At 50.2% G+C, this 26,519-nt stretch overlaps 1 protein-coding gene across 1 annotated transcript in view; it reads right to left on the minus strand.

Moving 5' to 3' along the window:
* FAT2 (FAT atypical cadherin 2) overlaps positions 1–26,519 on the minus strand; it is a gene marked incomplete at its 3' end in the record, with an annotated part of 57,316 nt that overhangs the window by 1,670 nt on the left and 29,127 nt on the right. The window contains 16 exon segments of the mRNA XM_010152331.1: positions 6–123; positions 1,966–2,119; positions 4,568–5,009; positions 7,976–8,121; positions 8,911–9,718; positions 10,808–11,005; positions 11,684–11,827; positions 12,484–12,621; positions 13,254–13,468; positions 14,752–15,141; positions 15,911–16,144; positions 16,923–17,076; positions 17,691–17,887; positions 20,055–24,107; positions 24,876–25,086; positions 25,541–25,816. Coding sequence (XP_010150633.1) covers positions 6–123; positions 1,966–2,119; positions 4,568–5,009; positions 7,976–8,121; positions 8,911–9,718; positions 10,808–11,005; positions 11,684–11,827; positions 12,484–12,621; positions 13,254–13,468; positions 14,752–15,141; positions 15,911–16,144; positions 16,923–17,076; positions 17,691–17,887; positions 20,055–24,107; positions 24,876–25,086; positions 25,541–25,816 — 7,878 coding nt within the window.

Consider the following 26,519-nt stretch of genomic DNA (forward strand, 5'->3'; position numbering starts at 1 on the left):
TGCGTGCAGTAGTCCCCCTGGTAATCCGACGGGCAGATGCAACGGACGGAGCCCTGGTTGCTCACGCAGCGCCCTGCGTTTCGGCAGGGGTTGTCTTGGCACTCCTCGGCCAACTTCTCGCACCTGCAATGGGGACAGCACGGACACGACCACCGTTAGCCTGGGGATGCCCCTCAGACTGCGTGACCCTGTTCAGGGCTCAGACACACCGGCCGAGGATGCTCCACCCTGGGCTGTGCTCCCTCTCTTGCTGGACACACGCTACCTGCCTTTCCTGTCAGAAGACATGATCCTTGAGTATAAATTGATGCTTTCTGGGAGACTATTTTTTACAGGATAGACCTCTTTTCTTAGTCATATGCAACAAATTAAAATGGGGGGCTTCCTGCCTCAGGGGAGCATTTGGAGTTTCTAGAGCTAAGTGTGCACAGAGAGATGCTCCCATCCTGTTCAGTTATAGAGCCCAGGGGCATTGAGATGTGTTAACTTCTTAGGAAGTCTCATGCACTCCAGGCTCTGTGGGGTCTTGGGGTGATCTGTGGGTGTCTGCAGGTTGCAGAAAATTTGGGGAACATCTAGCCTTGAGAAGTGGTGAATGCACACCCTTGTTGGAGAGGCTTTTTTTGGCATTTTATGGAGCATCTGCAGAACTGAGACTGAATTTCTGATTCTCCTGCTCCACCTCACACAGCAGTTCAGTGGACCGTTCCTTCTGACAGTAACGATCTCACAGTGCTAGGGGGAATATGCAGTGCTTGGTTAGCCTTCCTTTTCTTTCTTGTCACAGAACAAACTCTGAGGATTGGGCTCCCCGTGTTTCTCAGTCAGTGTCTGGGATGTGTGAGCTGGTGTGTGACATGCACCCACAGGCTCTGGCTGGATGGTCAGTGATACCGCACTGCCACCTAATGCTCATCTGCTTTTATTCCAAGAGCTGTTATGAGTAATTTCTGCCTTTGCATTGAGTCAAAGGACCAGTGTTCATCCTGGCAAGTGGCTAAGGCAGAAGGATGAACTGGACGTGATGTTTGAGGCTGGGCTGGGGGCAGGGCAGGGGGCTTGGAGGGGGTGCATGGCTGTGGTGGGTAACACTGAACAGCAGAGCAGCCTCTGGACCTGGGTTAATTCTTTAGATGCAGATATTTAGCAAGTGTGTGCTACGTCTTGTATATGGGAAATGTGTCCAAGCTGTAATACTGATGGTGAGAACTTCAAAGTGACGTGAACCACAGGGTTCAGAGCCAAAGCCAAACAGTCCGACACCTTGTGACAATGGGGGTCTGTAGGCTGTCTGACAGGACAGGAGGAAGGGCATCCTGCACCTGCTTTTCAGCATAGCCTGCTCTCCTGAGCTGAGCTTTGAACTGGATGAATCGTGGCTGTGACCTGGGACAGAAATCCCCCTTGGATGATCCCTGCAGAGCTGCTCCTGGGCAGAAACAGCCCCTGTAGCATCCTGGGTGGGTGTCCCAGCTGCTGAGGGAGGGGGCAGCTCGTGACTGCTAGCCAGCCTCTCCCCAGAGTCAGGGCATCCTCCTGCCAGCCAGTGGAGTGCTTGCCCACACCCTGCTCCCAGGCAGCCCTGGCCTCGAGCAGGATGCCAGCATCCCAGCCGAGCTCAGCACGCTGCCGGAGGAGCAGCGTGGGGGCAGAGACTCCCCTCTCGAGGAGAGGCTTTGAACCTGCACGAAGCCTGTCTGCAGGCATTCAAAGCATCTGGAACGAGATTTTGTTTTATTTTTGCCTCCTGCTCAGAGGTGGGCACAGGGGGGTGATAACCACATGATGGCAGAGCTATTAATGCCCTGGTCTGCTCAGCTCTGCCGTCGGACGTTTCCCTGCTGCAGTGCTCAGGTACGTGCCATCTGCACTTGCCTGGTGAGCTCCAGAAACGTGCAGTGCTCATTGCCAGAGATCGTGTTTTCAACCCACCGTGGGAGATCCCGGAGCTCGCCCGGACCTTACCTTTCGCCCAGGTACCAGTCGGGGCAGTGGCAGGATTAGCCAGTGGCAGAGAGGGTGCAGGTTCCCCCGTGCAGACAGGGCTTGGACTCGCAGGGACTGTCCCCGAGCTCGCAGCGTTCACCAGAAAACAGCCCGGGGCAGATGCAGGTGTAACCTGGAGAGGGTGAGACGATGCTGGGAAGACCCTGCATCCCCATGGCAGGAATAGCAAGGAGGAGGAGTGCCTGCTGCCGCTGGCACCCGCAGAGGGGTCAACCCCCCAAGCATAGGTACTTGGTGCTGCAGGAGGAGCTGGTGGGCACCCCAGCTGTCCACAGAGCCCTGGGGGGTACGTTACAGGACCTGGAGCAGTTGCTGGAGGCCGGCTGGCCACTCTGGGGCAATACAATCACACTAGGGGGCTATTTAAGCAAAAATTAAGCCTGTCGTCTCCTGACACAGACCCTCTTCTGCTGGGGATGTGATCAGGGCACAGTTTTATTGCATGGAAAAGCCGGGGGACAAATTCAGGTTAAGGGAAGGGGCGGCTGCCTGGCTGATTCACAGTTTCTGACTCTGCTAAAAGCAATCCTCTGTAACTTATTGTTTTCTGAAGCCTTTGGTCCTCTGAGTTCTCGCAGTACGAAGTGCCTGCCTCAACACGTCGGGTTTCTCTTGCCTACGGAAAGTGTCTGGTCACAGCCAGAGAGAAACCTGCGGGCTCGGAGGGGGCTGTTGCTTTGTGTTTGTGTTTTTGGCTGCTCTTTAGTGTAGCCCTAAGCATGGAAACGTCCCTGGCTGTGCTGAGCTCCCGCTAGTCACTCGGCAAGTAGTGCCATGTGGGAAGTTCCGAGTTCCCACCTTGCAGCACGCTGGAAAAGTCTTTCCCACTCATCCACAGGCTAAACACCCCTGCTGTAGAGCAGAGACTGAACACACAGACCTGTTTCCACCCGCGTGTTGGTGGTTGTACAAGGACGTGCTGACGCTCGCGCGGCAGGTGCTGGACACCGCTGTAGGGCTGCGTGTGCCCAGACACGCGTGTTCCTGGGTGCGGGGGGCTCACGGGTGTCTGCAGCTGTGGTCCTGAGCACCGTGCTTGCTGTGCTGGCTGGTCTGACTTTGACCCTTTCGGCACAGATGCGTTCTCACGCGGCCGCGTGGCTACCGGGCTCGCTTGCACAGACGTGCCTTTGCCTGTGCGTGTAATCCCACGCCCGAGGTCCCGGGGCAGAGTTTTGCATTAACTCGCGCTCATGCCCGTGGTCTCCAGGGCTGAGCCCGCAGTGCTCAAGGAAGCCAAGCACCCAGGATAACCTCACAAACATCCTGCGAGCAGCCCCTTCCCTGCAGTCCTGCCCTGTGTGTTTCTGCCTGGGCCCGTGTCCCACGGGCTCAGCCCTGGGCAGCTGGGGCCTTGGCAGCAGTTGATCCCCTCGGGAGGAAACCGTGGGGAGGGCCCTGGGTGATTAGCAGGTTATGAGTGATTTTCCTCCTTCCTCCTCCCATTCTGTGCTCTCTGCAAAGCAGGTGATGCCTTGAGTTAGAGGTGAGTTTTCACCTTGTGGGCTTTGAGCCCCTTCCAGCCCAGCTAAGGGATTTTCCGTGTGGAGGGTCTCGAGTAGGGCTGAGGTGTGAGTGCCAGCCAGGCTACCTGTGCGGTTTAGATGCACCTCGTGTCAAACGAGTTCACCCCAACCAGGCAGCTGCTGAGTCGACAGGGCTGGGAATCTTGTTCCCAGAGGCTGCGGGCAGGGCAGGAGGAGGTGCGCTCCCTCCTCCGTCCGCACTTGCTCGCCGGGCAGGGTGTGGGCTTTGGCAACAGCCCCAAAGAGCAGAGAGCTGCGGGACGAGCTCCTGCCCCATGAAGCAGCCCGGGAAGCACCCCCCTGCCCCAAGGAAGGGCCAAAGCACAGGCGGTATCTGCGTGAATAGACGGGGTGTCAGGTGCTGCAGACTGGGACGTGGGTGTAGGGCAGTGACATGAGGGTGGACGTCGCTGGGAGTGGTTCCTCTGCCAAGGCCACTGCAGGCTAGCCCTGTCCCTGTGACACTGCAGGGAGACCCTCCCATTGAAGGAAGAGGGCTGTGGTGAGACTATCTTGGGAAGAGCCTGTTTCCAAACCTCTGTTGAGCATGTGCACCCCAGTTTGCCTGGGTCTTTTGGATTTGAGCTTACGGTTTTCTCCGTGTCCCTTCCCATAGCCCCGGGGAGTCACTGACTGCATTGGGAATAGACCGAGATCTTGGCTTGTTTCTGCCCAGATACCATCTCTGCACGATCCGCCTCGCTAATGGTTCCTTAACGAAAGAGGATGCAGAGGGGTGGGTGGAATTTCTATTTGCATTTGAGTTTTTTGGCAACAGCGGGGCTCTCCTAGGCCATGCACACTCCTTAGAGACACCCTCCTGCCCTCTGGGCCATGGACCGCTGGTGAGAGCCAGGATGGTGATCTCGTACCCCTCAGTTACTGCTGCCCAGGTTCAGCTATCACCTGAGGTCCCCAGGACAGGCAACCTCTCTGACTCTCCTCTGGATGAGCCTCTTGCCTTGGGATGAATCAAGAGGTTGCCTCTTTCCCACCCCGCACCGCTTATCACTCTGCGTGGGATATTCACATACCTCCTCCGTGAGTTTCGGAGCACATCCCGTTGTTGAGGCATGGGTTGCTGCTGCAGGCACCGGTGGGGGAGCAACACTGCTTTATTCCCACCTCCTCCATGACTTCCTTCGATCGCCCTTTCCCCGGCAGGAGAACCACTTCCTTGCCGTTGATCGCAACCACATCCAGGCAGCCCCTGAACCCCCGTGTGACTCTCTGGGGCTGGAGCAGCTGCCGAAGGCCCCCAAAAAGCAAGTCTCGTCTGCCCCGGGAGATGCTGCAGGTCGCTGGCAGCTGGAGAGAGGCGTTCCCCAGTCCGTCGATGAGCAGGCGGACAGACGTGTTCTTCACCTCCAGGAAGACTGAATGCCACTCGCCGTCGCTCACAAAACGTGAGGAGGAGAGGTTCCCGGTGTAGTTCCCCCAACAGCTGTACCCGAGCTGAGGCACTCCGTTAACCATCTGCAAAACACGCCCAGAAGTCACGGTTAGCTGTGGGACAGGAGGCGGCTGTTCATGGAGGCTTCCAACGCTTCTGCTGCTTGTTCCCCTGTCTCCCTGCCTAAGCCTTGAGAGTCAAGATGAATCCCGACTTTCAGACCCCAAGAATTACCAGCCCCTTTCACCCATATGAAGCTTTGCATGCATCAATTAAAGCCTGTTTAAATGACGGTAACCTTTATTTTGCAAAACTCCATCATTTCTCAAATTTTACCTGTGAAACCTTTGACCGGTGCGCAGGGGGCAAGCTCACCATCCCACAAAACGGGGTGCAGAGCCACGTGTTTGTACTTCTGCAGCTCCTCACCCTTTCTGCCCCCTTCCTGAGCCTAATCGGAGCCCTGGCATTTGGAATATCCAGAACTCCATCGCTGCTCACAGGTGGACTCTTGTTCTGAGCTGCGTGGCCTTTATTCTGTTCTCACTGTCTCGTTAGGGGTGGGGAGGGTGCTGGAGCAGTTTCCCCTTTGGCATGGGTGAGGGTGCTGAAAGGACCTTGGTGAGGAGGAGTTGGAGGCAGAGAAAGGAGCGACTGTTGGACCCAGCTCCTGTCCAGCAGGCTGGAAAGCTGGGCCAAAGCTGCTGAAAGGTCTTGCAGTCTAATCCTTAATCTCCAGCAGATGGGAGGGAGACGAGACAAGGAGTGGTGATGCTTGGAAGAGGCTAAAGAGGAGTGATTATGGGCTACACTGAACTCCAGAGGAACCTACACAGGGTACGATTGGGCTGCTCTGGTGGGGTCCGAAGCAGAACAGGACAATGGTTAACTCTTAGAGAAGTCCACAGCATAAATAATTCCCGTGTGGGAGGAGAGAGCGACTGCCGAAGGAAGGAAGAACTAGCTGCAGCTGGCACATGCCTTGGAAGGGCCTCAGGGCGACACGTGTGTAAATCCCTTTGCACAACTGGCAGGTGCAGCAGAGAACTGCCACTTTGCTTTATCTGGAGGAACATGATTTCACTTCAGATGGGTCTGTAGGACGGGCTTATCAATTTCTGGGGCTGGGAGAGAGCTGAGAACTCAGTTCCCTGGAGCAAGAACTGACAGACTGCCAAGTCTCTCCCGGCTTGCCTGGTTTGCCATCCTCTTGCTGCACTCTATTTCTGAACATCAGGAGAGCTTAGTGATTGGAAAGGCGATAATATCCATGCCCTTGGGAGAACTCATCCTCTTCACCAAACCTACAAACCATCAGTTACGCTGCTTTCAAAGCTTTGTCTTGTACCGAGAGTACTGTAGTCCACAAAGCTTAAAATCTTGATGGATTCCTCCACTTTTTTTTTAAGGCCAGATGGTCTAGGAAAGGTTTGATCTCTGAGATATCAATGAAGGAAGTCAGGGAATAAATTATTCACAACCGACTTTAAGGTGGAGGCTTTATGACTGTTCCCTATGGCAAACGTGTGGAGGCGTCTGGGTGCAGGAGATCAGGGCACACTGAACTCCATCAATGAGGAGTCCTTCCTCCTTGGCTCTGTGAGTTAGCGCCCAGCAGAGCTTCCTGCCATCTCCTCCTTCCTGAGCACCATCCTGAGTGCTGCACTCCTGCTCAGCTACCTGGTGACCCTCCTTCCCAGAGACCCTTCCTGAGAAGCTGTTTTCTCATCATCCCTTTACCTCACAGCTTAAAGTCACTTGGAGTTGGGTGCAGGATATAGGGATGATGTTTCTCTGCTCTTGAGGAGCGATGGCTGTGGTGGCAGGAGCTTGCAACACCTACTGTGGGCAGGTCCCTGGGAGCTGGCTGCTGTGCAGCTCCCTGACTCTGTGGGTCTCATAACTGGAAAGAAAAGTCTTTCAAAATAGGAAGGTGGGGTTGTGAAAGCATGAGGAGGGGTGAGGTTGGCTGCTGTGCAGCTCCCTGTCTCTGTGGGTCTCTTATAACTGGAAAGAAAAGTCTTTCCAAATAGGAAGGTGGGATTGTGAAAGCATGAGGAGGGGTGAGGGAATTCAGGGACAGGATGAACACTTCCAGGTCGGTTACAGTGTGCAGATCTCAACGTGATTAGTCTCAGGGAGAAATCTCTGTAAGCTGGTAAGTATGTCCTATGATCTTGGTCTCAAATTAGGCTGATTTTAATTGACAAATTAAACAAACCCTCTATTCTTTAGTCATTTGTTGCTTTCCTTCTGTTGCCAAAGTGGAAGAGGGAGATGAACATTGAATACTGAGTCAATTCAGAGTGTGGCCAAAGGAGGAGAGCGACCAGACTGAAATGTTCTTGGCTCTGCAGGTGTCTTAGACAGTGAAACCACCTGAAGAAAGTGGTTGCAAAGGTTGAGAAATAGCATTTAAAACCCGTGTTTTGTCTGTTCTGTTTGTTACTATAAAGGACCTTTAATTTAAGGTCCATTTGATTAGATGCATGTGGCATGCTGTGGGTAAAGGCTGGTGATGATATTCCTGTTCTCCGAGCTCACCCATGCCCTCCTCATCTCTAACTTGTTACCCCAGTCCTCAGCCCAGTATGGTTGCCTCCTCTTGGTGGCTGTAGGATTGAGCCACAATGTGGTCTGGCAGGTGGTTTGTGTGCTCAGTGGGGGTCTGTCTCCCCTCCTAACGTCTGGGGGGAAGTATGTCCTTTGCTACAGTGCAAGCGTACTGGTCTGGGGAAAATTCTGCCTGCTAAACTCTTTGCCCTGGGAGGTGTGATGTGAGAGAGATGGAGAAGCAAGCTGTAAGGAAAAAAGATGATGCAGATCTATGATGTGGATGTGTGCTGCCTTCACACCAGAGCCCAGCATGTGTATATACAGGTGTAAAAAACAATCACTAGTGGTGGCCGCAGCAACTGCCAAACAGTGTTTGGCTCTCGCTTGGTCTTCCCAAGTCTTATATTTTAGCTAGATGAATTATTAAGGTGATTTCTTTCCCCAAAACAGCGTTTTACACTGGAAAGAAGTCTCCGTGTGCTACAGTACGCACCTCCAAAGTGGTGTGGTCGGTCCCGTTGGCGTAGAACACGACGGCGTGCAGCTGGTGGGTCTTCAGGCGAAAGTGCATGTGCCAGGAGCCGATCTGTGAGTGCTGGTACCAAATGTAGCTGTGGCCCGCAAACCTCACGGCCGTTCCTGGAAGGAGAGCGAGTGAAAGGTCTCATCTTTGTCACACTTTGAGACTATGGACTGTATCAATACTTGCCTCTCTTCCCAGCCTAGTGCCGTGACTGTCCAGGAACAGTCCCATCCACGGCAACCCGTGTGCTGTTGCACTGCATCTCCCACAGCTCCCAGTTGGAGCTCCCAGTATTTCTTCTATGTACTCAGCTGTGAAACAATCCTGCAATAGCAGCCTGGCCAATTCTATCCTACACCACCTCCAACATGCCCCCAGCGTGGTCTACAACTCCCGTTCCCTCATCCTTAGTACGTCTTTATATTCTTCTATGGTACCTGCCTACCATTCCTGCCCAAGTGATGCTAACCTCTAGCCTTGCACCCTCTATTTCTCAAAGTATCCTAGGGTAATTAAACTAGATATGCTGTATTTGCCTTTCCTCAAATTTATCAGTCTGTATTTTTCTGACTGTAGAATCAACACAGGAGCTCAAAGATCAAAATTCTGATGACTGAGCTTCGTTACGTGCTAGGTATGAGTGATTTTCCCAATGAGATAGGTGGATAGATGTTGTTGCTGTTTAATGAAATGCTACAGGAGATAAATAATAATATTAAGAAAAAGACTAAGTGAAACTTTCAAACTGTAAGAGTTTAGATTTGGTTTTGAAATTGGACGCAGAATTGTTGGTCATTGGGGCAACTTAATTCCACAGAAAGTCCAGGTGCTTTACAGTGTACTGAAGGAAAATACAATATACCCAGGTTTATAGTGTGAGGATATAGCCAGGAAGGATTGCTCACCATTGCAAGAACAGATTTGCTCCAAGGTGTGCCGTGGGGTGAGGACGCTGAGTCGGGCAGTGCTGTAAGTAGACATCATGCCTGGATCCAGCTGAATGGTTTCCCTGCAGACACGGTGGGCACAGTCTGGCCCATGGCATGGCATGTGAATTGCCTTCTTCATCCGGAGACCGACGAGCTGGTCCATCTCCCCAGCAGACACTGTGATCTTATTTGCGAGGACCCAAGGCTCGTACAAGGAGCCGTGTGGCTCCCCGACAGCCAAGAGCAGGTCCACTCCATCAGAGGTAGCTGCAGGCTGTAAGCTGGCCATGTGGATGTTTTGGCGCCGGGTGACAAGGATGTTTCCCAGAAATCTCTGCAAGTTGCGCCAGTGGTCCCCCACGAACTCCTCGGGGGAGATGTGACGGAAGTGTAGCACCACTGCCTTGTCCAAGGCCTCCTGCTTGAAGCACCACACGTGGACGTTGACGTTAGTGGTGGCTGTGAACGTACCGTCGCTGACTGTCACGTTCAGAAGGTAGTGGCCGTGGGGAAGCTTGTCCCCAGCAATGATCTTCCCATCCGCAGCCCCAACGGAGAAGAGCCCCTCCTGGGGCACTTCTGCTACCAACGTGTACACCAGCGTGTCGTGGGGGTCTCGGTCCGTGGCGTGGATCTTGCCCAGAACGCCACCTCGGAAGGCTTCCTCGTTGGTGGTGATGAATATTTCCAGGGGAAGGGCTGAGGGAGCATACTGGCTCTGCTCAGTCACTTGGATATTTATAAATGCAGATGAGGAGAGGGGAGGGATACCACTGTCGGAGACCTGTCAAGGGAAACAGAAGAATCCGTTATAGCCACGTGCCCACTTACCATCCCCTCGTCTGACTGGATGGGCTGATAAAGACTTGGAAGCAGAGTGCCTCGCAGGCAGCAATTGGTGGAAGCTGTCAGGCAGCGGGCTGGGAATGAAGTAGGAATAGGAAAAATTGGCAGCAGCGTTGGATCTCTGCTTGGAGCTGGCCCCAGGGAAAAGGCAGCGTGCCTTCCAGCATGGAGACTGAGACCTGTCAGCGGTAGGGTCACAGGCGTTGCTGTGTGTGCCCATCAGCAGCTGAGGCAGACCTGAGTGGGTCTGATTTCCTGAGGAGTAATCATCGTTAGCGATGCTGCCAATCTTTGGGGTTCCATGTGTAACTGAGTGCACAGAGATGGAAAGCAGCTATGCACGTCGACGCATTTGTGCACCTTCCAGGCTGTTTGAGCCTGTGTCCCGCCTCTGACAATGCCTGCCTAGCATGAGACAGGGACACTCAAAATAGAAAAAATGCAGATAATCAGATGACAGGCTGAGTTTGACCCTAATCTTAGGCAGTTAGTGGTTGAGGTTTACAATATATTAGTACCTAGCTTTTAGAACAGCTACGATTACTGAAGTAGGTACTTTACATTTACTTTTCATTCTCGCTTTGTAATGGATTATCTTTACTGATAATACTGAAAAATAATCAATTCACTCTGCAACAATAGAAATTCTTTTTGAAGAGGAACTGAAGCCACTTAAACAACATGGATAATTAGAGAGTTTGTAGGACCAGATCCAGGTCTCACCTTAAACTGGAAGTCACTAGAATGATGCTGGGACAAGCATCTGCCTAAGGAAACTGCTGACAGTATTCCTTGTGATCATGTTATCTGATTCTATCAATGCAGAAACTGGCCCCCCAGCTTCTTGTGGGCAGGCTGTGTGGAGAAATGAGCTCTGGAGCTGGTTCTGAGCTGCACTGTTTGTGCCTGGGTTGGATTTCTCCAGAGTCAGAGATGTTTCCATCCAGCTGTGCCATCCTAATCTCGTTTTGTTACCACTAAATCTGGCTGGGGAATTCAGATAGCAGGACAGGAAGGCAGGCTCTACCTGGACTTGTAGCAGGTACTGTTCTTTTGTTCTTCTGCTCAGGACAGATGATGTCACCAGCAGACCACTTTGGGTGACATCGAAAGCCTTCCCATCGTTGCCTTGGGTGATCTGGAATGAGTATGGCGGTCCGTTTTCTGGGGAGTCTCTGTCGCTCATGATCAGCTCCAGGACGCTCGTACCCATGGGAGCATTCTCCTGAAATGGGGAATGATGCTATTGGAGAAAGGCAAGCAAGGAGAGAAGGCCCAGGGGAACCCACAGTGCCCCTAGGGCTGCTGGATCAGGAACAGGGAGACAAATCCCACATCCCACGTGCCTGCCTGATACACACAGATACTCGTGACAGCAGTGGCAGAGACCCAGGGGTGGCAAGGAACTGCCTTTCACTGCCACATGTGTGGCAGCTGAGTGCAGATAGTCTGGCTGCTGCTTTCCCCTTGAGCCACGTCAGCACAAGAGCAGATGAAAGCTTGTTCTGAGTGTGACTTTCTGAGCCTCTGTAGGTGTTGGGGTCCTGGTTACAGCTGGGCTGCAACCAGCAGACATGACATGGGCTTGGGGCTGCTCTTTATGTTGTGGTGTAGACGTGGACAATTGCAAGGGAGAAAGGGGCTGCAAGTCAGGCTTGGAAAGTGTGAAAAGCTCTGCACTCTGTGCTGGAAGGACAGGAGGTACCTGAAGCTTTGGAAGGAGAAAATGGCATCTGTTGGCAGAATATCTGCCCCTGCAGATGCTACCAGTCCTTTGTGGCAATGAGCACAAAGAAACAGCATACTTCATCGCTGTCTCACCCCCCTGCTCCAACAGCAGCCCATGCACGAATACCTTAGTACCCTGAGACCGACCAGGAGAACAAACCACCTCCGGGCTTACCTGCACCACCACGCTGTAGTTGAGCTGGAAGAACCGGGGAGGGTTGTCGTTGACATCGGACACGTGGATGTGTACAGCAGCATCACTGAACTGAGCGGGGTGACCGTTGTCTGTGGCTCGAACTGTCAGGGAATAGCTGGGGATCTGGAGGGTTTATAGTGTCTGGTTACTTGGAGAAGTAGAGGAATGGTGGCTTTTCCACACTGATGTTTTGCTCTGCTGCAGCTTGTTAAAATGCTTGAGGCCGTGTTGCACTGTAACAATAGCTTTGCTCTTGGCTAAGGCTCTCCATCCATAAATCTCAAAGCACATGGCTAAAGAAAATTAGCCTCACAATAGCTGAAGAGAAGGGAAACAACTTGCCAGAGAGGATGAGACCAAGCTGGGCAAACATCTTTAGAGAGTGGTTTGAGCTGCTACTGCTTAATGCACAAGAGATTGTCCAGACAACCTTTCCTCCCCCCCGGTACCTGTTTTCTATAATGCACTGATGCAGAGGAGCAGAAACCAACCGTGCTGGTTTCCAGTTTGGGGATGACTCTCACAGGCAGCCTGAAGCACCAGTGGAGCAGACCACAGCCCAGAGCTGTGACTGCCGAAGGCTATATTGCCCTCCCTACAGCCCAGCCCTCCCACAGCAGTGTCTGTGAGTCTAGAAAACGAATGAATGACTTGCCTTCTGCTTACAGCATTGTGAGCAGGTTGTTCATAAACCAGGAGGTAGCTGAATATACTGTGCTCCCTCAGTCTTTTGGGGCACATCTGTTTTAGACTTTGTATTCCCATTTTCTTGAACTCACCTCCTCCCTGTCCAGGTGCTTGGCGATGCTGATCTGCCCGCTTCTGGGCTGAACGGCGAAATGTCCCAGCGGGTTCCCTCCCACAATTGAATATGTGATCTGATTGTTCAGTGCTCCATCCAAGTCATCAGCTGACACCTTTCAGAAGGGGGAAAAAAAAAAAAGCTAACACCCCTGGCCCAAAAAGGCCTTGCCATGGAGGAATGGGGCAGGACCTCCTTGTCCTGCCCCATTATTTAGGGATGTTGGTTTGAGCTTGTCTCAAATGAGGAAGAAGGAAGGTGGTTTATGTAAGTGTTATTCATTGTTTTTCCAAGATAAAACTCAACAAAGCTACAACAATGGCTTTCTCCTTGTCTTTCATGATTTATCACCCCTGTGATGGGTAACACTGTTGGGGCAGGGAACTCCACATGCACATACCTTGGGCTCTACTCTTCTGCCCTGGGAAACCTCTGCCTTCCACAGGTGGAAGGGTGTTGGCCTTCCGCAGGCATTTTAACTCTCCTGGGAGATCCTCAAAGCTCCTGAGCCCCCCTTAGGTATCTTAAGCTTTCACTTAAAGATGTCTGCTAAGGCAAAGTGTTTTCCCTGTTTATGGAGCGTCAGGAATTCTGGCAATCATCCTTTTTTAAAGTCATGTTTAAATCGTACATGTCAAATGCCACAAATCCACTGAGGTGGCTGCGTCCAGGGAAAAGTAAAGTGCAAAAGAAGAGTAAATTATGCATAGCACAAGTAAAAGAATCTGGCCTGGTTCATAATCATACCGTGAGGATGACTTCTCCTACTGCAACGTCCTCCCGGATATCAGCAAAGTAAGGGTCCTGGGTGAACTCTGGTGCATGGTCATTGATGTCGGTTATATTGATCACCACCATGGTCACATCGCTGAGAGACGCTGAGCCCTTCCTCGTGCCCTCGATGGATAAGTAATACTCGTGACTCGCTTCAAAGTCCAAGCTCCCGTTTATGTATAAGGCACCTGTATTGGCAGAAGATACTTTGAATGAATGGCACATGAGGTTTCTTGGAATACTGGGGATATACCAATATGGTTGCCAAACTGCCAGCTGAGAAGGTGCTGTTGACCTGGCTTTGACTGGTTAAAACAGGATAATGAAAGTCACGGCATCGCATAAACCAAAATATTATTGAACTGATTCTGCTATAACCCGCTTGTTCTGGTAGCAAGTGTTTGAAGAGATGAAATATGCTCTCGTTCTAGAAGGTCTCCAGGCATCTTGATTGGAGGAGATGTGGGACAAAATAGGATCAGTGCCATGAAAGCTGTGACCAAGGCAGTAGTAGAGCAGCACTGAACTATGTCACGGGCAGGATGAAAAGGTGTGAGATGCAGAGTTGTACATGAGAAAGAGGTGTGTGGCCAGATGCTGTGATTTGTATGTGAAGCTTGGGATGTAACACAAAATGAAGGAGGAGGCTGTTAATCTTAAAAAATGATCAGGGAACAGGGCCTAAAGACATAGAGTGAAGGCAAAAAAAAGGGAGACAGAATGTGCCTGTGTACTTCAGTGTTTTCTGGGTTCAGCACTGGAAATGTCACAAAATTATTTCCTGGAAATGTTATTTGTCTTACGAGTTTGTACACGCTGAAAGAAGATTGGTGTGGAATAATTAGAAAGAGCCTTGGGAGTGTAGAAGCTGAGGATGGAACTGTGGATGGGGATGTTACAGCAAAGGGTAGAAGGCCATGGGTGACACAGCCAAGGGCTTGTCTCAGGGAGTTAACATTGGCCTTCAGATAACAGCTCTCATCAGATCGCTCTGCAAATGGAGCAGTGCTTTGCTTGGCTATTAAACCTGGCTCAGGACCTGCTTATGGTTAATAGGTTGGTAATATCCACATTCACTGCGAGCTACCTAATAAAGCTGCCTGCTGCCCTGGGCTCAAGGTTCCTCGGTGAGGTTAGGAAGGACAGACTGTTTAAATGAAACCAACTTCTGCATTTTGAAGTGGAAAAATTCCTCCATCTTATTCTCCATGTATTCCTCATTCCCAAGGACTAATCTCAGGTCCCAGATGTATAACAGGAATCTTTCCATTAATTTCAATAAGATGCGGATCAATCTTGGATGGCAAAATTTAGGGTAGAAAAGAAGACTGTATTCCCTACCCTTGTGCTGGCTAAAGACAGGAGAGAGCAGAAGTGCAAGCCAAATGGAGAAGAACTAAGGAAGAGCTGTACAGGGACAGCCTTTGATGTTGGGTCCGCCTGGACCTGCCCGGGCACGAGATCATCTTACCTGTGTTTGAGTTGAGCTGAAATTTTCCATGGTCATTGCCATTCACAATTTCATACTTGATCTCTGTGTTCTCTGCGTTGTCCCTTGTCAATGCTGACAAGTTGAGGACTTCTGTACCCACAGCCACGTCTTCTTTTACCATGGCCACATACTCAGGGGCCAGGAAAACGGGCAGATACTCATTTAGATCCACAACAGAGACAGTGACAGTGCCGAGAGCAGAGAGGGGCTCTGGGGTGCCCCGGTCAGTAGCACAGACTGTCAGCTCAAAGGCTGAGTGCTGCGAATCCTTCAGAGGCTTTTCCAGACGGATCACCCCTGTGGTTTCCTCAATTGAAAAGTGTCCGTTGGCGGAGTCAGAGAGAGAATAGACCACCTCAGCATTGAGACCTGGAAGGATAAGGGACAGGCTGTGCTTAATTCATGGGTAGGAATGCTCCAGCTTTATTCATTTATTTTTCAATCCATTAGGACTATGTGTACCTAAATGACCATAAATTTCTAGGGAAAACAGAGGCTGTATGAACATCAAGTGTGTCCATCTGCAGATTCAGTCATCTAGCCACCATCATCCATCAGCATCACCTGTCTGTATTTACTAGTGCTTCCCATGTCTCATTCCCTTGTATTTAAACTTAATTTCCCTTCATATCTGCTTCTAAAGCAGATAAATATGATCGGTCTTTGCTGGAGAGGCTTATTAAAAGCTCCTTTCTGAGGAGCCTTACTTATGCTTCTGAGAATCTTCATGTCTTAGGAAAGACCTCTCCATCCATATCACCTACCCCATCCACATCTAAAATTCCTTTCTTCCTTACTACGCTCATTCTTGGTCTCCATCTTTCGTGAAACTTCTGTCCAGTTTGGTTCCCGGACAAACCGTGTGTCAGCTTGCACTGTGCATCACGGTTACAGTTACTGAGCATGGCCTCAAAGTCTGTCTTTGCATGCTTTTAGAGATATTGTACTTCCTACGGGGTCACAAAAATGCTGACACCATCCCGCTAGTCAGGAATGTGTCAGCGATGAGATCCAGTCACATCTTTGCCAAGATCCAGTCACCTATGCCCATCGCTGCAGCCCTTCCCTTGGTTTCAAAGGTTTCTATTCAGGATGAAAGATGAAAGTCTGCTAAAAAGTAAATCCCATTCTGACTCACCTTCATCAAGGTCCCTGGCAGCAACCACGGCGATGGGCGTCTTTGTGGTGGTGTTGTCAAAAACGGCGACGGCACAGTGACTGGGGAAGAATCTCGGCGCGTTGTCGTTGGTGTCCTCTACGATCAGCATTATATCTGCCTGGCAGGAACGGCCTCCACCATCGGTCGCTTTGGCAACAAGATGGTACGTGGGTTTCTGTTCGCGGTCGAGAGGTGCAGACGTCGTCAGCTCCCCTGTTGGAAAGAACAGGAGACGGTCTCCTCTTCTGCAGCTGCAGCCGAGGAGAGCTCAGAGGGTTCAAGCATGCTGCCTTCCCGCTTGAACCGTGGGAGACAACCGGCTGGGCTTGAACAGCGCTTGTCATCCAGCTCATAATGGTGATGTGTCCACACCACATTGCTCGGGGCTATCCTCAGATCACTGCCAGCCAGTGCCCTGGCAGGGCTTGGCACGGGGAGTCCTGCAAGTTGGGCTGAACTTCGTGTGAGCGATGCCGTCATGGGATAATAGTGCTCATAAATAAATCGTACTTCTAAACACCTTTATAAACCCTGCTGCATTAAGCTTTCTGCAGCGTAACGAACACCAAGTGATGTCTACAGTGACCATCACGCCTTTTTGGAAAGAAAGAAACCTTTGGGCAAATGTGCTGGCCAAGACCTGATAAGCTGTTTTTAGAGTTTATAACTCAGGTCTTTGGATCAAGCCAGCACTGCAATACGTGCTGACCCCTCCTCCTCGAGACCTGGCCCTTAGCACTAGGGCCTGCCCTTTGTTTGAACCATCCGAATGCCAACATTTGTAAAGAAAACTCTCGGGAAGACGCAGAGCTCACCCTCCTCTGTACTGTGTTGCAATCAACCTGCCTGTTTGCCATCCCCCCTAGCTCTGGGGAGCCGGAATGGAGTCCCTTTGCTCAAGAGGAGAGACGTGTTGAGCCATGCTGTGAGCCAGCATTTCTCTGGAGTGGGTGAGGAAGAGGATAAAAGCGTCCCGTTGCCCGGTTCTCACCTGTGTGTGGGCCCAGCCGGAACTCCTCTGCGCCAGGGCCGTGGAGGCTGTACGTTATCTGGGCGTTGCTGCCAACGTCGGGGTCGGTTGCGGATATTTTCAAAATGAAAAGACCTGGCAGAGCGTCTTCAGAGACTCTCCCAGTGTAGTACATCTGGAAAGGGCAGAAAGTGTCATGGGCATCTGAGCCATCTCCAAAATATCTTCACCTCGTCTGGAGACGAATGGACTAGCAGAAGCTTCGTAGAGGATAAAACGTGGTTTATAGGGAAACACAATGTGCTTCATGCTGCCGGGGTGTGGGCTGGGACCAGTGAGCTCATTTCACACAAGCCTTTGAATCTCCTTTGGGAAGCAACCACTTCTGTTCTTTCTCACCATGGGTAACGTCCATACCAGCGATCAGCTCTCTACAATAACAAACCTCCTGATGGGAATCTCTCAGCTTAGCAGGATATAAAACTCCGCAATTTACATGCCCCTACCCAGGAGGCTTCCTGGCATTGTTTATCTCCAAAAATTATCCTTCATAATGCTTAGGTGCTCACTTACTGCTGGCAAACATGCTTGGAGGCTAGACTTAATGTGCTTGCTTGACATGCTGCTTAATTAAAATTGCTAAGCATAATCAAAGCAACAGGATCGTGTGAGAAGAATTATGACAAACCAAACCCTCTTAATGTGTTCTTTCTATTCTTTCTTCCTTGCTATTGTGTTTTCTCCTTCCCATCCGCTCCCCTCATGCCCCCCGTGTCCCACATGACTTACCTGGCCACATTCGGGGCTGTTGTCATTGATATCCAGAACAAAAACTTCCACTTCAGTGGTAGCCTGAAATTTCCCGTCAGAGGCCATAACCTTGAGGAGATACTTCTCTGTATCTTCTCTGTCCAGAGGTTTCTTGGAAGAAATAGTCCATTCTCCCTCAATCTGGTTAACCGTGAACTGTCCTAGTGTGTCTCCTTCTAGAAGCGGGCAGGAGGCAAGGAAAAGAGGCATTTACTGGGTGCTGAAAACCAGAGGGGATAAAGGGAACGGGATATAGGTGTGTGCACTGCCAGTCCCTTCGGGGGGTGATGACCTTGCAGGGGTGATGCAGAGAGGACATCACCCTCATCCCGCTGGGGAGCATTTAGCCCACCTCACTGCACGGCGGGGAGATACCCTGCCAGCTTCTCATACTGAAACTGCACGTTACACCGCGGAGACCAAGGGGCTGGGAGAAGGAAACAAATCCCGATTGCAAAAACGTCTTGGTAGTGTTCTGCATATTCATTGCCTCAAAACCACAGGGTCTCACCTTCCTAAAGCATGTCAGTCTTTCTCAGAGCATGTTCCTAAAGGGATCTGAGGGTTGCAAATACCCTGCAGATGCTGGTTGGATCTTACAGTTACAGAGCTATGTATAGTTGTATTTTCTTTTAACCTATAGATGTGCTTTCCGGGGCTACTTTTTGATTCTGTAGGAACCAAATGATGAGAGACAGGTAAATCCAGACCAGGCAGCCTCTCTGGTCCACCAGATTCATGCTGCTCGTGGGGTGGATGCTACCCCTGCAGAATGTCTCTCTCCTGGCAAGGAGTGGGTGTCCTCTGCTGAACCCACGCCGCCGGGCAGAAGGAGGGAGCACGTTAGGTAATGGGAAGCAGTGAGGAGAGCTGGCTGCAGGGCTTGTTTGTGTTAGATTCTGAAGAGCCAAGTAAGTTAGATTAACTAACTTTCTGAGTTCATTTGCTCTGTGGTGATGAATCTGGAGGCATGGTGAGAGCTCTTCTAGCCCTTCTTCTGATGCTGGCAGACTCCAGCCTGTGCGCGGATTTGGTTTCTGAGCGCTTGAAATCAAGGTGCATGTGAGCAGCAGGAAGCTACGCTGTGTGCTCGCCCCCTCCTTAGCCTGTGCTGCAGTTGTGTTTATGGGTCGAGTTCGACCTGTGCTTGTACGTGCAAAGCAGAGAAAACGTATGGTTTTCGTCACTGATCCAAGCATGCGTTCTCTCGGGTTTAAAGGAGACGGAAGTCACTGCTGCCTTTAAGATGGCAGAAATGCGAATACTTAATGTATTTAATCTTTCCTCCCGAAGGCTTGCAAATACCTAGGCATGCCAGAAACCAATTGAAAGCACCAGCATTCCTCCTCTGTTTTGGATGGTTACAATAATAGATAACAGGCTGCAGCATGATCTGGCTAAATGTTTTGACCCCGAAGGGTCCTCATTTGAGTTCGAACAAACATTTTAATTTGAAATATTTGTTCCAGGTCAGAGAAAAGACGCTTTGGGGTCAAAAAGGACATAAAATCAAGCTCCTGCTTGTGCAGATGCACAACAAACATTCCAGTGTAACTTTTCTGTTGTTTTACAGCGGTGGTTAATTTTAGTTGGCACAACTGATGTTTCAGAGATGCGAGAATCGTCTTTAGTATTTCTTGTTAGCCAAAACCCTCACTAAGATGGACAGGACAGTCTGAAATATCCACCAGTCTGCAGCGTGGTTAACTTCAGCCGTGTGAGGGCTGTTTGTTTGTTAAGCCGGAGTCAAAGTGATTTCGTAGGAAACACATTTACTACCAAATAGTTATATATATCCTGTGTGAATCCATGTAGATATTAAAAAAATACCGGCATGCTGCACGCATGTGTGATGGTAAACTGACTGCACTGTTTGCAGGATAAAAAGCTGGGTCAAAGAACTTAAATACTGATTACAGGATCTATGTTAGAAAAATCTTCCTTCCTGCTGTCCCACTGCCTCTGTCCTTCCAATAGGTATTACAATTACACTGTCTTAATTTTTCGTCTGTTAAGAAAGTGTAAATAAATATATCTACAGTACTGTGTAAGTATGTATATATACATTATCTATTTATTTATTTCTAAATAAATAGGATGACTCAGTGGTGAGATAGTTGTTATAACGGTAATCCCGCCCACTGCAGTTTTGGATGCCCCAGACTCATTTTGCTGAAGAGTCCAGCTCATGACAGAGCTCAGGCTTTATCTCCTGCTTCTGATGGGACTGCCAGTGTAATGCTGTTTCTGTATTAACGTTCTGGAAGACAAGGTATCTAATCCTCACTTCAAGATGATACTCTGTTCTTGCTCACTGAAGATTTAAAGGCAGAAAAAACTCACCAGTTATATAGCACGTGACCCGCCGGTTGTGCTCAGAGATGTCTGCATCGATGGTACTCAGGGTGACGATGACCTGCCCTGGCTCCGCATTCTCAATTACCGATCCTTTATAGAAATCTGAGGTGAACTGTGGAGCATTGTCATTCTCATCAGAGACGGTGACCTCCACCAGGGTTTGGGAAGAGAGCTGGACTTTCCTGCCGTGGTCGGTGGCCACCACATAAAACCGATAGATCTCCTGAGCTTCGCAGTCCAGCTCTTTCAGTGTGGTGATCCACCCACTCTCCCCATCGATGGTGAAGAGTCCTCGGAGGTTGCCAGATTCTGCTTCCAGACTGTAGGTCACCTGTCCGTCACTTCCCATGTCCTGGTCATTAGCTGTCACTTGAATGACTGTGGTTCCTGATGGCATGTTCTCCATGACAAAAGCTTTGTAGGGATCTGCCTCAAAAACAGGTCTGTTGTCGTTGACATCCTGCACTTGGATGTTCACAGAGACCAGAGAGACCAGCTCGGTCTCCTGATGCGAACAGTGAGCCATAACATCAATCTGGTACCACTTGGTGGTCTCGTGATCCATGGCCTTTTTGATTTTCAAAGCCCCTGTTTGTGTGTCCAGTGTGAACACCTCATCCTTGTTACTTTCCGTAGTGGTCCCCTTCACCAAGCTGTATATGATGGGGTCCTCTGCAAAAGCTTTGACTGACCCTATTTCTGATCCCTCTGGAAGATCCTCAGATGCAGAGAATGTGTAAAGGGGCTCAGAAAACCTCGGCAATGTCACCTCCCTGGGGACAATCTGAAGATTAACTGGGACAAGGGAGTTCCAGTGAGGGGGTCTGCCATCTTCGGCTTTTACCTTGAAGTTAAAGGCTCTGTTTTCTAAACCAACAAGGCTCTCCTTGACCTTAACAACCCCAGTGGCAGCATTGATCTCCACAATGTCTTCTGCCATGTTTTCCACAGAGTCAACAGAGTAAATGACATCTGCATTTGCACCTTCATCAGCATCGTAAGCCAGTACCTGGATGACGGGGGAGCCTTTGCTGACGTTGGACTGGATGGACAGCGTGTATTCAGAGGCTTTGAACTGAGGTGGGTTGTCATTTTCATCTGTAAGGATTATTTTGACAGTGCAGAATGCCACCTTCCCACCCCCATCCTTGGCCATGACTTTAATGGCAATGACTCTCTCCGTTGAATTTTCCCTGTCCAGTTTTTGCAGTGTGGCAATACGGCCTTTATTGTCTATGGAGAACTTCTCGTGGGCGAGTTTATTGATGATGGTATAGTCTACGGTGCCGTATGGGCCACCGTCTGGGTCAATAGCCAGCAGCTCAATCACTTTGGTACCTATCTCGGCATTTTCTGCCAGTTCTGCCTCGTACACGTTCTGCCGAAAAGAGGGGCTGTATTTGTTGGCGTTTGTGGTGTTGATGTACACGGGCACAGTGCTCTTGAAAACTCCATCTGAAGCAGAAACTCTGAGATTGTAAGATGACTCCAAGTCCTTTTTGCAGCGGTTGAACATGGATATTATTCCGGAAGTGCTGTTGATAGTGAAATGCCTGTTGTCATTGCCTGAGAGTATCACGTATTCCAGTCGGTTGGTGTCTCCGCTGTCGGGGTCCAGGGCCTGGACTTTTATCACGATGTGCCCGCACGTAGCCATTTCGCTCACTTTGGCTTCGTACTGAAGCTGGCTGAACTCGGGGGGATTATCATTGATGTCTGTCACGTCTACGATTACCAGTGCATCGCTGCTAAGCGGAGGCATCCCATGGTCAGAAGCTCTCACTTTCAGGCGAAACTGTTGATTTTTTTCATAATCCAGTGCTTGAACCGTCGTTATTTGCCCTGTGCTGGCATCAATATTAAAGAACTTGGCAGCATCTGAACCATCATCCAAGATCTGATAGGAAACCGCTTTGTTTCTGCCTGAATCCTTATCAGATGCAAAGAGCTGGACAACGGGGGTCTGTGCTGGCAAACTCTCAGACACAGATGCTGTGTAGATGGTCTGAGAAAATACGGGGGGGTTGTCATTCATGTCCTCTACCTCCACCTCTACTCTGGCTTCTGAAAAGGATCCTAGCGCTGTGTCTGTGGCTCTAACGGTGAACGTGTGTTTTGTCTCCAGCTCGTAGTCCAGCTGGCCCGTGACAGTGAGGACACCCGTTTTGAAGTCAGTGCTGAACAGCTTCAGGGAGTCCTCTTCCACGATGTTGTAGATGAGGCGCAGGCCTTCAGGGCTGCGAGCCTGTATGTGGAGGATGGATGTGTACAGGGGGATGTTTTCCGGCACCTTCACTCGGTAGTACAAACTTTGGAACAGAGGGTTGGACTTGTTCCTCACACTGATCACAACCTCCTCTTCAGCACGGAGGGGAGGCTCACCCTTGTCCTTAGCAACGACCCGGAGGTTGTACTTATTTAAAGCTTGATAATCAAGAGGCTTCTTAAGTGAGATATCTCCCAGGTAGGGGTCAATCCAAAAGTATTTGTAGTCCTCTGCAAACGAGTAGGTAATGGCTCCGTTATCCCCTATGTCTTTGTCTGTTGCTGACACCTGGAAAAGTACGTCGCCTGGCTCCGTGCCGTCCTGCACCGAGGTGTAGTATGGCACGTTCTCGAACTGCGGTGGATTGTCATTGACATCCTCTACGTAAACCTTGACTGTGGCTTGGGACACTCTCGGTGGTTTCCTGTTGTCCTTCACTTCCACAGCTACCTCGTGCATGTCTTGTGTTTCGCGGTCAAATTTCACACCCTTGGTCTGGAGTACTCCAGATGCCTGGATCATTTTGAATCTTTCTTTTCCATTCAAAAGTGAATAGAAAAGTGGTTCATTTAGCTGATATCCCTTAGCCCCAAGAACAGTGAGAGTCTTCTCCTCTGTAGAGTTCTCCAGCACGGTTGCTGTATATAAGTCTTGATCAAATTTTAACCCAGTACCTTGTACTTGAGTTAAATTTAGCTTGACCAGAGCGGTACTCTTATAGAAGCCATCCCCAGCTCTGACTGTGAGCTCATGATAGCTTCCCAGGCCAGTAGGATTAAGAATGGAGATGAGACCTGTGAGTGGATGAATACAGAAAGCATTATCGAGGTTCCCTTCCACAATGCTGTAGGTCACATCCGAATCTGCGTCTCTTGCTTGCACTGACAAAAGCTCCATCCCTGGGTGGGCAGGTAGTAAGACAGAGAGCTCGTAAGTGTCTTTTTCAAAGACTGGGGGTGAATCATTCACATCTTTAACATGGATTGTGACCTTGGCTGGCTTGGATGCAAATAAGCTGGGACTCCCGCTGTCATGCGCGTGTACGCTGAAGTGGAAAACTGGGGTGAGCTCATAGTCTATATCAGCACGACTGGTAATTGTCCCTGTACTGGGATCTACTGTGAAATATTTCAGTGCCTCCGGTTCCAAAATCTCATAGACCAGCAGAGCATTGGAGTCTTGATCAGCATCTGTTGCATGGGTGACGAGGGGAGCATTGCTTTCATCCAGAACCATGCTTTGTGATGGAGCATTCTCCATGATCCAGCCTACAAAGGAAGGCTTAATGAAGATGGGCACATTGTCATTCTCGTCTATGACATAGATCAGTACCATCGTCTCCGTAAATGCTCCAGCCATGTTGGTGCTGCGGACTTTCAACTGGTAAAAAGATACCTGCTCAAAATCTAAGCTCTTCTGAGTGGAAATAAGACCTGACTGGTAGTTCATGGAGAACACGCCATCCCCGTTTCCATCTTTTATTTCATAGCTGACTGGTGACAAGCTTGTGGCTGAAACCTGGATCAGAGGAGAGCCAACAGCAGTGGATTCACTGGTCTCTGTGATGTATTCGGCCTCTGGAAATTTTGGAGGGGTTCGATCAGAGGGTCTAATGCGAACATGTACTGTAGCAGAATCTTTAAGCTGGGGGAACCCCTGATCTTCTGCCTTTACAATAAGAGTAAATCGCTCCTGCCTGGATGGGTCCAGTTTCTGGGCAACTGTAATAATTCCAGAATATGGGTCGATGCTGAAGACACCTTCCCCATTACCTGCAAGAAGAGAAATTACAAAGTGAAGAATGCAAGACACCCTGTTGGTTTTGGTTTTCTGAACCTCTTTTCTATAGATGCTCCTGATTTCAGGCCTAATTAAGATCTGTTTCTTTCACTGGGAGACAACAATCTTCATTAATTTCTAAATAATTTTCATTCTAAGAACAATGAACCCATTGAGATCTACAAGCTAATGTTTAAATCAATCCAAATGTGAATTAGAGATAAACACCCTTCTAATGTGAGCATATTTAGTGGTGGTGGAACATGTGCTCGAAGCTTTTGCCTCGTGTGCAGAACATGTAGCACAGACTGCACTGGTTGCTTCAAGCCCTGTCATGCTTATAATTGCCAATACTTCAGGAGCAATTAAATTCCTCAGTCCTTGATCTAAATTGCAGTAAGAAAGATGGAGCAAAGGATGGCTTGTCTCCTGCAAAGAATCTACCCGCTAAATAGGCAGTGTGGCACAGCCATAAATATTTATGGAGTGAATAATAAAATACTTGCCCACTGAGCTTGTGTGACCCAAAAAGACCATCAACTGATGCTGAGATGGTGCTCACCTTTACTCAAGGATGTATTTCTTGGTATAACTGGTGGAAGTGATGATGACCGCTGTGGGAATTGCTAAAATCATGTTTTAGCAACGTGCAGCCACTGTTCTTTGCAACGGATAAAGCTGGTCAGCTGTTCGACCACTAGCTAGAGGATGGAAGTGCAGGCATGTTCATAGCCTAACCTGTCTCGTCGCTTGACTCTCACCTGCCTGAAGGGAGTAGTGAATTTCAGCATTGGCTCCTTGGTCCTGATCGAGGGCTCTGACTTGTATAACCTCTGTGCCCACCACAGCCGAGTCCAGCGCTTCCGCTTCGTAATGGATGTCGCTGAACTGCGGAGGGTGAAGGTTGCAGTTCTCCACATGGACGATGACCCGAACAAAGTTCCTCTTGATGGGGACCTCCTGATCTCGTACCTGGATGACAGAGGAAGAGCAGGTATGGTCACATCAGGGTGTAAGCAGCCTTTCCTGAACCAGGCTTCCAAGTAGCTCATCTGGACTCTCACAGAGGGTGCTGTGTTTGGGTGGTACCAACCCCTTGGGTGGGAACGAGCCTGTGCGTTTTAGCACCAAACCTCGTCCCTGGACTTGAAACCAATTAAGACTTACCCACTGTGCTTTCTTGTACAATCCAGTGGTCCTCCAACGAAATTAGGAGGTGATGGGCTCAGCACACGGTTAGAGGAAAGCAGCGTGTTACTGAGATTTATCCAGGCTGGTTATATAGTACAGGTTAACAGCCTGCTTTCCTCCTCCCTGTTGTTCTATGCAAATCTTCCCTCAAAGACTAGAACCAGTCTGAATTTCTCCAGTGAGCTGTATATCCCGGAGAAGCTGAGGGACTCAGCAGGCTTTGGCTGGGACTCACCATCACTGTCAGGGTGTGCTGTGGCATGGGCTGGGAACTGAAGCCTTCTCCTGTTGTGAGGACCCCACTGCTTGGATCCAGCTGGAAGAGTCTCGTGCTTCTGGGGTCCACGCTGCCATGGATGGTGTAGATGAGCCCCTTGCCTTTGTCCTTGTCTGTGGCACTGACTTGAAGGATTTCCCTCCCTGAGGGGGTATCTTCAGGAATCCTCACCTCGTAGTGGCTCTCCAGGAACTGGGGCCGGTGCTGGTTGATGTCAATCACGTGGATAAACGCCTGTGGGTGACAGTACAGTGAGGACAGCAGGGACACGGTGCACCCCGCCTTATGCAGCTGTGTAAGATCTCCGCTGCCAACCCCTCTTGGTGTAGCAATGCTCAGAGCCCTGTAACCGTCACAGCTCCCCAACTCGTGGTGCTTTGCTATCCATGGAGACTGGGAGCCCTTTTGTCCTTCTCCCTGAGGAATTCCCGCTGTGCCTTCCCTTAGTGATTTTCAGTTTGCTTCCTCTCATTTTTTTTTTAAGCTCTCCAGTCTGGGAAGCCATTCAGACAGAACGTGCCCGCACTCGGCACAGGGGGAAGCAGTCGCAGCCTGCTGTGGAACGCAGCAGCGGCTCAGCCGTGGTGCCGGCTTTGCTGGCTGGTACCTCCCCAACACTCATTAATCACACGCCAGAGAGCTGACATAGGGGGATGTTTGGTAAAGGGAGGGAGGGGCTGGCCTATCCCAGGAGCAGCATGTGTGTGGAGAAGGTATGCAGAAGCAAAATCTGTGGTCTACACTTTTCAGCCCAATCTCCCCCTCTGCATTTAACAGCACACCCCTGTGAATGGCCTGCCTGCATCCTGCCTGGGAAGGCACCTGGCTGCTTCTGTTGGGTCTCCTACCCTGACTCTCCTGACACCCCTATGGAAGCGTTGGCTGCATCTTAGGAAGTCCCAACCAGGTGTAATCATCTGCTTCCTCTAGCAAACCT

The sequence above is a fragment of the Eurypyga helias genome, unplaced genomic scaffold (genome assembly GCF_000690775.1).
Source record: "Eurypyga helias isolate BGI_N326 unplaced genomic scaffold, ASM69077v1 scaffold15805, whole genome shotgun sequence".
Lineage (NCBI taxonomy): Eukaryota > Metazoa > Chordata > Aves > Eurypygiformes > Eurypygidae > Eurypyga > Eurypyga helias.